This window comes from Melozone crissalis, unplaced genomic scaffold (assembly GCF_028551555.1).
Source record: "Melozone crissalis strain CALT ecotype California unplaced genomic scaffold, PUWL_Pcris_2 ptg000023l_1, whole genome shotgun sequence".
Taxonomy (NCBI): Eukaryota; Metazoa; Chordata; class Aves; order Passeriformes; family Passerellidae; genus Melozone; species Melozone crissalis.
Window position 1 is genome coordinate 15939453 of NW_026535801.1, and position 13844 is coordinate 15953296.

The 13844-nt window shown below is 39.8% G+C and overlaps 1 protein-coding gene across 8 annotated transcripts in view; it reads right to left on the bottom strand.

Moving 5' to 3' along the window:
- The window catches only part of ADAM23 (ADAM metallopeptidase domain 23), a 66048-nt gene extending 53066 nt beyond the window's left edge, over positions 1-12982 (bottom strand). For all 8 annotated transcript variants that reach the window (XR_008483128.1, XM_054278501.1, XM_054278500.1 and 5 more), the window contains exons 1-3: positions 12795-12982; positions 11550-11776; positions 2500-2576 (exon numbers count right to left, since the gene is read on the bottom strand). Coding sequence is in view for 7 of the 8 variants with exons in the window: in XM_054278501.1 (XP_054134476.1) it covers positions 2500-2576; positions 11550-11776; positions 12795-12945 (455 nt within the window). In the remaining variant the exon portion in view is untranslated. The remainder of the gene's footprint in view (positions 1-2499; positions 2577-11549; positions 11777-12794) is intronic.
- Positions 12983-13844: the final 862 nt, after the last annotated feature.

Below are 13844 nucleotides of genomic sequence, written 5' to 3' on the forward strand. Positions count from 1 at the left end.
AGGCAGTAAGAACATTCCTGATATCACAAGAGCAGAACTTCTTCAGCTAAGGTGCACAGCAAATTCATTCCCTCTCTCCTTTTGAAGTGATAGGCACTGCATTTTTTGATTGCTGAGAAAGCAGCCACAATTAGAAAAAAATCTGTCATTTACTTATGAACCATTTGTTGTTAAAAATAAGCAAGGACAAACAGCAGGACTGGAGAAGGGGTAACATTGCCAGGATATGGGGAATGTCAATGGGCTTGTGATTTTACTTGGATAATAGCCATCCACCATGAGACTCGACAGGAAATGCAACAAAACCCAAATCCTAATGAACAGGAGATAAGAGTTCTGGTCTTCATTATTGTCTCTGTTAGGCCACTGACCGACAGGCCATGGAAGAAGACACTCAAGCATGGTCTTGAAGAGGTTCAGCCAGAAATTTAGAACAGATAAGAAGTGGTAAACAACATAATTTGTCTCCTGGGAAGGAACAAACTTATCTCAGGATGTCTGCCCAGACTTGTGGATATGTGCAATCATTTTTATGGAACATTCAGGGAATGTGCCAAGTGTAGGAAAGGTGAATCAGGACATAGCCTATGGAAAACAGAGAGGAGGTGGCCTAAAAAAGAGTCACTAGTGTAAGCTGCAAGACAGTCAGCTTGTTTGGCAGAGCCCTGCTCCTGATCACTGCTGTCTGGCCTATCTTAAGTCCTACTTGTAACACCCCCTTTGTGACCTTGCTCTCTATTCTGCATAGGTGTGATCTGCAAGGAAACTTGAGAGTCAGTCAACAGCTATAGGGAGATCTGTATCTGGAAATCCTAAGGCCTAAGACAGTGACCACATAAGAGACCTCAAGCCTAGGCACCAATACTGAATGAACTTAAAGCCTGTGTTAACGCTTGTGTCAGTGAATGCTGTCCTGCCCCTGAATCAGAAGAGGGCTGGAGTACCTTTCACCAGCAAACTTTCAATTCTCATCAGCTGTGGAAGAACTTTATGAGCCTGTTTTCTTCTCCTAAGTGCTGTCAGCAAGTTTACATGGTGCCAGTAAAGGCAATGGTTTTTCTTTGTCACTGTCTGTGTTCCCAGACATACCCCACACACACTGCCATCTTGGGAATGCGTGCTCACACTCACTGCTTGCTGATGTGAAGACAGGAGCAGTGAAAGCAGACCAAGAGGAGGAATTCCCTGTAGCTTAGAGGGTACTAAATATTGGTTCCCTGCAATAGTATGTCATGATTATCCATTGGAATTACTATGCACAGGTCCAACCCTCATAAAACAACAGTCTTGCAATTACACTATAATTTTTCCATAGCCTAGAGAACATCCAGTTATATTCAAGCTTTCTTTGTCCTTCAATTGTGTGACATTCCCATAATTCATCTTTTGCCAGACACTCATGACTTCACATAACATTTTGAAAGAAAAAAATGCAAGAGCAACTTAACTTCAAAATTATGCATGGATGAAGGAAAATGTTCCCAGCTCACCTTTACAGCAAAATATCTGATAATTAGCAGCCAAGAAGCCAAATACACAAATATAAGTTCTGCAAATTTTCTAAAGCAGTAACTTGCTGCTTTTAAAAGCTATTAGATTTACTAAGTGTGTGTCTTTATCCCTAACAAAACTTCCCTTATATGACAGTTTAAAACCAAAAAAAGACCTCATATGAACCTCAAGACGAGAAGAATGCTTTTTAAAATTGTTTCTCTAAATTTGTTTCTCCTTTTTTAAACATGCTCAGTCTCAAGGGACATAGAAGGGACAAATGCACTTTTGAGCATTACATTTTACCTGCCCAATATTTAGTATGAATTTATACTTCTACCTTATTCTTAAACTTTCAGCATCCACAAAAAAAGGTCATTACAATTTTTAGAAAACCATAGTTCCACACCTTCAGGGGTGATATAAAAGCATGTGGGATATACACAACTAAACCACCACTGCCCTGTATTATAAGTCAGCTCTTCTAGACCAAAGAATTATGTAGAATTGCCTGTCTTACAGCAAACAGACTTGAGCTGCACCTTTCAGCACAGCTACACCATTAAGAGTCCCATTTCATTAGGAACTTCATGACTGTAGTGACAATACATGATTTCCACATCACTAAAGATGAGCTATTCATATAAGTATTTACAGTATTTCTGCACACTGACCTGAGCAACTAAAACATCTCATGATAATTCACCAATTAGTTTTAAAAAAAGCACAAGAAAATTCACACTTTGCAAATACTACCCATACTGGAATTTCTCCATCTATCACAATTTATTTTACCATGAACAATAAAATGTTAAGGGTATCTACTTTATGGGTGTCAGCAAGTGCTACTGATATCTTACATAAAAAATGTTAAATGTTGTTTTGTATTAATAAACTTGGATAACAGCATCTTTTTTCAACAGATCTTGGAATGTTACATGCCCTGACCTTGTACCACAAGATGATAATAAGAGCAGGAGTGAAAGCAACCTCAAATCATGCACTTACTTATTCAGTGTGAGGTCAAGGATGAATTTAGAGCCAAAGGCCTCAATCTGGAAACTCGCCTGGGCCAGATGTACAGCCTGTAAACAGAAACACACAGTTGTCAAAATATTCACAGATACAAAACAAATGTGACTGTGAAAAACAAAGTTATGGAAAACATGCTTATTTTGATGAATCTCATGGGCATATGAAAACTTTTGCCCTTGTACCAAATTCTCATTCAAAAGGATTTCCTTTTTAGAAGGAAGCATTTGGTACCTGAAAAGCGTACTCTGAAATACACACTCATCCCTCACAAAATGGAAAGGAAAAAAAAAGTTTCACACAAATGTCTATATTTTGCCATAACCAGATGGCTGTGTAACATAAGCAATGTAGTATACTGTTCTTTTAACTTAGTTATTGCAATCATTCCCTTTAAAAGACTGAAATAATTAAAGCATTTGTAATACACACTTTCAAATATGAAAATCATGGCAAGGTTCCTATTACATATTATGAAAAACTCCTTCAAAGTAATCCCTTCCCAATTAATGGCTTTGTACTTGGCACTGTAGCTAAATCAGTAAAAAGAATACTGATGCTGGTCAACACAGAACAGATCAACATTAGCTTGTCTTGCACAGGGAGTTGAGTTTAACTTCAGGATATTCAGTTCTTGTCAGGTAAATTGTATTCTTTATTTTTCTCTATACTGTAATAACTGTAGCCAAAGACATTTAAAACATGCTTATCTGTTTCTAGAAAAATGGGGAAATGATAAGAGATGATCCAAGAATTCCTTTTTGTGAAGAGCCGTTCTAGCAGGGTTGAAGAGATTAGATCTGAATTTCACAGTATCTCTGCTGATAACATTCTAATAAAATCATGCTCACTTATACACTAATTTGATACAGTATAAATAATTACACAAAGCTGGAATATTATGACTAAGCCCGTTAGTCAAAAGACAAAAAACCCCTATTTTTTATTAAACACCACAATTAACCCTCAGGTATGTCACAGAAAATACATAAAGTTCTAGCTAGTTTACAGCATAACTTAAATAGTATGAAGGTTAGCTTTTATGGTTAGTTGTGTTCTCTTTTGGAAATTTCTCCTCAAAGGATAAGGTCTTTATGTTTCTCTTCCATTCTTGCACTACACAAAGCAGCACCGATTTTAATCTTCCTTCTCAGCAAAGTTATTAATAATCTTTCAGAAAATTCTTCAATATAATTTTTTAAAATTGCTATTGTGACTAAAATCAGCTGTGACATTTCCTGTAATACTTTATCATTCTTTGCTGCCAGAATTATAATTTCCCTTTCAATAGGGTCACAGAGCTTTGTTGTCAAGCTTCTTTTTTAAAAACAAAAGTCATGTACAAATATTTTAAGTACCTTTTAATGCCATTAAACAATCTTAGCTAAAGCCTGGTTTTGTTCATTAAAAAATACAACTACTCTAAACAAGAATTAAAAAAATATTCCCAGCTGATATCTAAAATCACATAGAAGCAAACCACTACTAAGCTTTCTCTCTGTTCTATTTTTTGGTAAATGTATATTGTTGTCTCACCAGTTCACCAATTTGCTAACACTGGCCTGGCAGATCTGAGTTTACAGCTGCTCTGAATCAGCAGAGCAAAACAGTTTAAGTATAAGCACAAACAGGTGGCATGCTCAGAAAGACTCTGCTGGCATATACATTAAAAAAAAAAGGGAATGTCAGGTTAAATACATGCCTAGTAGGAAAGGCTTTTCAACCCCAAATCCACTTTTCTTTACAGATGAAACAAAGGAAAAAGTATCACAAGGAGCTTTCCAAGCCCCTGTTCATGACAAAAACCTTATTATGTTTTCAAAACACACATGTATTTTTGTTTTTAAGCATGAAAATTTGTTACAGGAAAAGGGCTGCAATTAGTTTTGTGCCATAAGGATTCCACTTCAGAGATACACAAGCTACTGCTTTGAATCTCCTCCATATGTAACATTTACCTAAAAAGATGTGTTCTCATATATATGCCACAAACAACATTTCAACGTTAAATATCTTCAAAATTTACAACAGCATGAACTATTCCATTAAGATAATTCTGGAACATGAGAAATCTCTCCCTAGGCATCAGCTACTGATTTCAGTGACAGCTAGATGGATGACTAGTCTGACCTGCTACAGCTTTCCTGTTGTCTAACCAAGACTGTTCAATGATATCTGTGTATCACCCTTCAAGCTTCTAAGCCATGAACCATGTATTCTTTATCTTTCTGCAATTTCAAATTATTAAAAGTAATTTTTATTCTTGGTCTGCAATATCATATAACCCCGTCCTCTTGTAGAATTACATATAGCAGCATTGCTATTTCTCAAAACATTTCTGTGTATAAAAACACTACTTGCTATCTATTAGTGTGACTCACTAGCAGATGCAGCCTGTACACAAAAGCAATTGCTGCAAAGCAGCTGACACTAATTTGATGACCTGCAGCAGGGCATGTTCACCAAACTCAGCTGAAACCATGGGTTTCAAAAAGATTTTAGATCCCTGCAGTTTAGCAAAAGCACTGTTTTGAATTCAGGTGAATGCAATACACTGCTGCTACAGCAAATACAGATTCTCTTAATTCAGTTTAACAACAGATAACCACTCCCAAAAGCCCTAAAGCAGCTGAAGGTAATGAGAATAAATATCTAATCCTGAAACATTATTTTCCTGCAATAAGTTAGCATAGAAAGCGAATTATAATCAGGTGTTTTAAGCATTACAACCATCATGTGCCATAATGATAGGAGGAAAGATTTCAGAAAAGTATCTGCAATTCTGTTATCCACCTTATAATTTCACTGTATTCTCTCATCAACTACTGTGTAATACAAATACCTGAAGTATAATCTGAAATACAGTGTTCTTCTCATTGCCAAAGAAATATAAATTAAAACAAGAATATAATGTTGATCAGCACCTATTTTGAAGAATATACATCTTTTCACAGGAAAAATATTAAACATCATCCTCTTGTACAGCTTGTGCACATGCAAATGCTCACACCTGCAAAAGTATTCTTTATTTACATAAAGAGGAGACCAAGTTCCTTTGTCTGTGTTTGCTTATCATCTAAAAACCTCTGCAGAGGTTCCTGCTTTGACAGCCTATTCCAATGGCAAAGCTCCAAAATTATATAAAATTTTTCTTCAGCAAAGACTTACTGCTGATGTACAGCAATGTGGGATGAAGAAAGGTCTAAGTCTCTGAAATTCTTCCTGTCCTCATACCCAAATTTTACGGGGGGAAAAAAAAAAATTCCTTTTTTTCCCCCTGCTCTGGGAGCTCAAATTACTGGTAAAGTCATTGTAATAAGAGATTCTTCATACCAGGGACATTCTAAGAGTGGTATAGCTGCTGTTGCAAAGTAGTAGCTCTCAGGGTTTTTTCAAGCTAAAAATCCATATGTGTAAAGAATTCCAGTTTCTTTCAAATCAGTCATTAGGTTACAGTATGTTTCAATATAAAAATGGCTGTAACAGGAATCTCAGTTCTACTGATTTAGGTCACAATTTGAATCCTTTCATTGTTTTCGTTATCATATGTGGGCATCCTTTCTCGATAATTCACTTTTTTCTGACTTTCAGGAAATTTACAATCATCATCACCAAAAATAAACTACTACATTAGTTTTACTTTCTTCACAGTAAAATGATGCCCAATGCAATAATGTGTTATCCCTCCAAAAATAATAAAGTTCCATCACAAGTCTTTAAACAAAATTATCAGCCTTATTTAACTGACTAATGGTAGCTATGAGGTTTTTGCTGTATTAATGCAGATACAATCTCCAAAGGACAAGCTCATTGCTTTTAGAAATCTATTGTTTCATACAATTCTGCTGACTAAAATAATGGCCAAAAGCTACCTCTCCGAGTTTAGAAGCTGAGCAAGAGGTTTCATCATTCTCATTATGGATGGAAATAGAAATGTAAGTCAGATTTAGATGGATTTTACACCATCAAAACAGTTTTTTGCTCTAGACCTCCATTCTAATAATAGCCTTAGTTTTGTCACAAGTCAACATGACTTAGTACATATTAGTTTATAATCCTGCTTTCAGCTTGTTAGCCTATCCTCAGACCTCACAGAGATACCATTCCCTCTTGTAGCATTTGGTTACATTCCACTGTGTGGCACATCCACCAAAACAACCTTCCCCTACTCCCTGGAAATAAAGCATTTCATATTGAAACAGAATATATAAATGTGCCAGCAGCATGTAAAAACTGATGTTTAAAACATACACCATTTCTGTATGTTTTAAACATACAGAAGACAAATCATCAAAAGAAAAACTCTTGTTGATGATTTGTCTCTGGACTTTAACAACAGAGGAGTTACTTTGATGCACTTGAACTGCAAGCCTTAAAGACTGTTCTTTGAAAGAAAGGTTATGGGCATGTGAAAAAAGACCTCTGGAAGCAATCCTGCTGTTGTGTATCTAAACCCCAGGGGGCAGAACTCACCCTTCTCTGCCACCATGGCAATACTTAGATACCCTTCTGTAGTAACATTGGCCTCCAAAGCCGTATCTTCCCCGAGGATTTTTTTGTAAGGCCCTACAAAGTAATGCATCCCTCTCTTGGGTCACCTTCCTGCAGTGCTCAGCCTCCCACAAATGCTAGAAAACCTATAAACTTCATTTATTTCTATTTCAGAACAAGGCATAGATAGTACAAGTGTTGTCCCACCTAAAATAAACCTTTCATAGGTTATTGTGTGAAGCTCCTGAAAGAATCTAGAAATACATTTAAAAAAAAAGGATTTAAGAAGCTGTAGAAATAACATGACCTGCATTTCAGCTAAGAAACAAAGAAAGATCTAAATCTAGTTGAAGTTGGCATAAGGAAAATCTGCTTGGAGAAACAAAAGGCAGGAAAGGAAGACCAATTTCAATCCTCCTGTTAGTAACTACTGAAGACACAGAGTCGAGATAAGCCTTTTGCATTAATATAAATTCAATATAGAATAGAAAAAAATAAAAAGTACACACAATCTTCCATTTACAAGTAGCGCAAACTGAAGCTGCACCACAGAAAGATCAGGGAAAAAGAAAGAAAAGACAAAGCCAGCTGAAATACCACAAAGATTCTTCAACAAAAAAAAAGCTTTTTTTCCAATATTGCTTCCTTTTAAATAGAAAAGAGTTGTTTTCCTTCATCTTAAGGATGTTTTCCAGCTCAAGTTTCATATGCTACATACTAAAATTACATAAAGGACTGAGACAGCACTGTATCTCAACCTTTAAAGCAAGGCAACATAGCAAAAATTATTGCATCCACCTGGCAGGAGTATGTTCTTTATGTAAATGACAAACACCTGACCTGATCAGAAACACCTGGAGTTCCACCCCATGAAAAATAGCTCAAAACAAATCTAACTTTTTTAGGGAAGGGCAAAACATCGTCATAGTCAAAAGTACTCTTCCTTATTTTTTCCTCTTTAGGATCTGCAAAACAGCTTTCCTAACACCTCTCTCCTTCCCAAAAATCACATTAACAGCTTATAATTATGCATGAAGAGAAGGCTTCTTTACAGCTCCTGAAAACTTCTGATTCAGAAACTCTCCAGCAGATACAGTCAGCCTCCATATGAATCCATTTTGAGTTATTTTCCACTCAAAATCTGCTAAGATTGCCCTGGGCTCTGTTTCTCCAGCAATCCTATTATCTTCAAACACCTTGCATTGCAGGATTTTTCCTTCTGCTGGCCACTGTAAGGACTTGCTCCTAGCTTTTTGTGACAAGCTGTGCCCCATGCAGTCTTCCTGCTAGCTCCTAAAATCTTGTGTATGTAGCCTGTGAAAATGAACCAAAGCAGTCATCCAGTTTCAATAAAGAGATTAACAGTTCCTTCAAAATCCTACCTCCACCTGCAGAAGCTTAAAAAGACCACAGGTGACTCAGACCTCTTCATCAATTTTATGGATTCCTGTGAGCTTCTTCAGTGTGTTTTTATAAATAGATGTTCATTTTCGAGCATTTTGCACTAAAAATAACTTCAGAAGAACTCAAAACCAGCAAGCCTTAATTTGACTATGAGGAAACAGGTACACAGAATTCAGAGTTTTCAAGCATCAAGTATTTAAAATCTCCTTTTTTAAGAGCACAAAGCTAAAATAAAGTATATACTAGAACTCTGCCCCCTTGGAGATAGATCACTTTGTCAAAACTATGGTGAACATTTCTTTCTTTCAGCAGCAATAAAAAGCTTTTTCCAAGAAGGAGGAATGCGAGAGGGTCTTGATGACAAACACCTCCTCAACATGATGACATTTCACCAAAAGGGGATACAGAAAATCAGTGCTAAGAAAGTAACTTATTATTTATGGGGGTTTTGTTCTCTGCTACACTGTTTGCAGTGTTTAATTTCTACCAACATTTCATGAAGAACATCGCAGACCCTTACTTTTGGGATGTGATTTTTAAAGAATATTTTAAACAATTTTATATAATTATATTTCCCCAACTTCTCCAATCTCTTTCTTCCCACATGCACATCATTTCTTCTAGTCTCACCCTCTCCTTTATAGTGACTCAGCATTTCTGAGGCATTCAGGCCTAATCCCACACACAGGCCATATTATTCTGACCACTGTACAGACGTTCCACAGAAAGGAGTCTACTGAATATTATCAATAGTTAGGGACTGTTTCCACATCATATGCCTATAAATGGCATATTAAGGTTGACAAGAAAATAGAGGTTAAAATGTATAGCCCCAAGAACAGTGAAAGAACAACAAAAACATTTTTTCCTCAAAATTTTCCACTCTATACATATAGAAGACTGTCTCAACTTTTTTCACATTATTAAAAAAATCCTAATGTACAGATGTCCTTCTTTACCTAACTATATTTTGTTATTTAATAGTTATTTACCTAACTACTTCTCTTAATTACCAATAAGAGACATCAAAATCTCACAGATTATTACCATATATATCTTATATACCTTTATATCACCACATATACCTTTATATTACCATATATATCTTATATACCTCATATGTATCTTTATTACCATATGTATTTTTTAATTTTGGGAAGGATAAAAGCCAGTATTGAAAAGAATCCCCCCCCCCCCAAGTCAAAGCCAACCCCTGGGTATCTTTCACAATCAATTGCATTGTTTTGTTTATGGGTTGTTGTTTGGGTTTTCTTTTTACAACTTCCAGACTTCCCCCTGCCTTGATTATTGCTCTACAGAGAAGATCATAGCAAATCTTAAACAGAAGAAAATAATATAATACCAAGGAAATGCACAAGATGCAAGTTGGGGTGAAGGCATCAGGTACGATGACCAGAAGCAAGACATACAAAAATCCATCCAGACAATGAACATAATCCACTCTTTTCTTCAATTAAATATAAACAGTAAATATAAAACAATCGAAATTTCATGCCAGAAGAATGAAGTCAACATAATGGCACTCTCCATGAAGGCCCAGGACTGAGGAACCCTTCTGTGGGGAAAAACTGCAGCATTAGCATTCCCTGTGCTTAAAAGGGACACAGTGAGTAGAAAGAAGATCCACTTTACACAACAGTCAGCAGCAAGCATGCCCAAGAAAATCAATACCAATTCTGTCAGCACTGATTTCTGCAGAGCTTTACTCCAATGTGTAGGTACAAGGTAGGGCAGAGGAAGAACAGCAACGTTCTGGTGGGCAGTGCTGGGTAAGCACAGAGATTGGTGCACATTGTCCCCAATGGATTTCAAACCAACATACAGCAACGTGGAAGAAGCATTATTCCCAAAAGCAAGTCTGCAAGCACTTTTAAATCCCTTTTTCCCAAGAGGGGAACAGCAAGACCTTAGTGTTTTAAGTGTATTTAAAAGAGTGGAGTCACTTGAAAGAATATTAGGTGTGAATGTAGTGTTCTCTTAAGCAGCTCCAGTTTCCAACAAAAAGCTTTTCTGTGCCAACCATAACACATTCATGTATTGAGATGCATCCAAAGGCACACACCAGTATCCATGTTCAATAAGCTAGGAAGCAACCTTTCTTCCTATTAAAAAATAAAAATTAAACAGGTACCTCAACCTTTTTTTTCAAAGATTATTCAGTGCCTTCTTATTAACTCCACATCTGAAATGGCACATAATCAATACCAGCATAAGGACATATAACATGCATTAAATTCACCGTCTAAAATTTCAAGAGAGATGCTATTCAATAGGTAGGAACTCCATTATGGCTAAGTCCCTCAGTAATATCATACACACTGACTTGCTTTGTTGTCTCTTCCCTACCTCTTTATATTCAAATCATCTTTACCTTCACTTTACCTTTTACCCTGTAGGAAGAAATTAATTTTTTTAATAAAGACTTATAAAATGGGATGAAATTAATTTAAAGGGTACTAAGTGATATTGTTTAGACAGGTTTATTTCTTTACAAGGTTATTCCCAAAACCAAAGTTTGTTCAACTCCATATAATTTCAGGAGGAAAAAAACTTACTAGGTGCATCCATACAAAATGTAATACTGGATCTTGCCATAAAATATGAAGAAGGCAGGTACTGTTTGACAAAAAATGGCAACATTTACAGTGGTCTTCACTGGCCATGCAGTGGCAGGAAACGAATGCTGCATTTATTAGGTAGTGCATGGCACACTCAGAGCTAAGTAATTCATGCTGCAAGTTTAGGATTCCAAAGAAGCTCCCTATGCAGGTACTTCTGCAGTCTAGAGCTATTTTGGAAGAAACATTTTGTTGATGGTTGTGCACCAAAAGTGAAGACACCAGAATCTATACTGATTAGTCAAGTCAACCTCACATTATTCTCATTTGTTTTATCTACAGTTCAGTTTCTGAACCATTCTGGAATTCAAAATAATTATCTTTAAGTTAACACAAGGGAAATTACATTCTTGTTTAATTACATGTACTCCCTTAATTCCTAAAAAATGTGGTAGGGACCACCATTAAGTCTTGAATATATACAGATCAAAACAAACACAGTTTCACATCACAGTTTTGAAAACTGTGCAGATGAGCCTCTTTTTACCCTACCTTGTCATGTTTCTGCTGGTGCCTTGCCCTGGTATCCAGGATATGGTAAGGGGTCTCAGAGTCTCTGTTGATGTAATAGATTAGTCTTGAAGGCAGTGTGATTTCTTTTTGGATTGCATTGCTGTAGCTGTTATTTTTACTGTTACTGCTGTTACTCTGTTGAAAAGTACTCTCTTCATCTGCCAGTACTTCCTCTATACCACTTGCTGTTTCATTCCAGTGCAGGCCTGGGGAAGAAAGAGATGCCAGCCATAAATTCCATGGCAGAATGTGTTTATTTCCATGAAAAAGCTACATATTTGCTTGCAGTTTTCTAACATTTTACTAATTACTCAAGCAAACAAAAAGATAGCTTACTCACCGAGCTAGATTTGATTCATTTTTTACATACAAAATGGTTTCAGAAAGAACATTATTTATTTAATTGCATTAATCTACATTTTCATATGCATAGATTATAAATATTTTAATACCTCTCAACCTTCAGGAGGAAAAAATCCTCAACTTAAGGGATATATAGTTATCCTCCACATCCTCTTGCATAGCTAAATTCTTTCACAAAAAAAAAAATCTACAAAAAGCTAAGAACCCCAGTGTTGCTAACATACACTGAATTCAGAGTCCATGTGCACTGAATGCTAAACTTCCTATTATGTAAAGGGAATTGATTTCTACTTCTTTTAACTTTGACAAGAGCCCTTTTCGTCAGTAGCAGCTTTTGAAAAGAAATCCTGTATCTTTCTTCATTAAAATTTCAACACAGTCAATCAACGCGATGTAACAACACAACAATATTACAAGGCAACGACAATGTACCGACAATAATAACATGATGCACAAACAGACTGCATTCAGAGCATTCCACATGTCACCTATATGCAACCAAGTGCAAATAAACAACAAAGCACACCCGAAAACCCGACCCCAAGCAGACAAATTAGCGGATCGCCGTCCACATGCACCGTGACACATCCAAAGCCCACCGGAGCTTTTTGTGTCGCATCCCTCACGGGCAGCATCCCTACCCAACACACTGCAGCACCGGCACCGCACGTCCCTCTCTTTTGTGAAAGCAAGCAAGCAAGGAAACCTTAACTGAGCCCCGGGTTACACACGCCGACACAGACACGTACACAAAGCTGGGAGAGGGAAGGGAGGAAGGAACGGTTGAAGGGAAATTGATGTTGCCGGGGTTTATCGCGGGGGACACCTCAGGCACCCGCACCGCACCCCCGCCATACCCACCGGCGGCTGCAGCCGCGCGGGCCCGGGGGACACAGGAGCCATGGAGGAGCAGGAGCAGCGAGACGAGGCGGCCGAGGAGCGGCAGGAGCGCGGGGCGGCGGCGGCTGCCGCAGCCAGGCTGCCGCAGGGAGTTGCTGCCGGGCGGCTTCATGGCTCATAGCGCCCCGGGGCGGGGGGGCAGCGCGGCACAGCCCTCACGGCCGGCGGGCTGTGCCCGGGGGGCGCGGGCGGGTCCCCGCAGCAGCACCGCCCGTGCGGCTCCTGCCGCCGCCGCCGCCGCCGCCGCGAGGGACACAGCGGCACCTCAGCGCGGGGGCGGGCGGGTCCCCGCAGCGGCACCGCCCGTGCGGCTCCTGCCGCCGCCGTGAGGGACACACCGGCACCGCCTCGACACCTCAGCGCCAGCGCGGGCGGGCGGCGGCGCGCGCGCACCTTCCGCGCCCGCCCCCGGCCGCGCGGCCCCGCGCACGCGCGCTCGTGGCGGGCCGGGCCGGGCCGGGCCGGGCGGGGCAGCGGCCGCTGTCCGATGTGCTGCCCGCGGGCACCGGCCGGACGCGGCTCCCGCGGCTTCCCCGTCACCCCCGCGCCCCGCCGGCCGCGGGTGCCGCCGCCCGCTGGGCAGCCCAGAGTGAGGTGCTGCCTGCCGGCGGGGTGAGCACCACCAGCTGCACGCAGAGCCGCTCCGGGCCGGGGCGGCGGGGCGCGGCCGAGCGGGCTGAAGCGGCAGCTCGGAGCGGGTGCGCGGCTGCCCGAGGCGTAGCGCTCAGACCTGGCCCCTGACGTGGGCACAGCTGCAGACAGCTGGGTTTGAGAGCTGTTTTAAAGAACTTTCACGCAGGGGTGAAATAGCTTTGAAATGCATCAGCCCTGAGCTAAGTTCGGAGTAGTCTCCGGAGGCACTGACCAGCAGCAGGGGCAGCTTTGTTCTCCTGAGAGCAGGGGCAGCGCTGCAAGTGGAGGCAGTTCAGAGCAGGCAGTCCCCAGCTACTGCAGAGGGATGCACCAGCAGCCCCTACTCCACGTGTTGTGCGGAGCTTCGGGCTCCCCCCT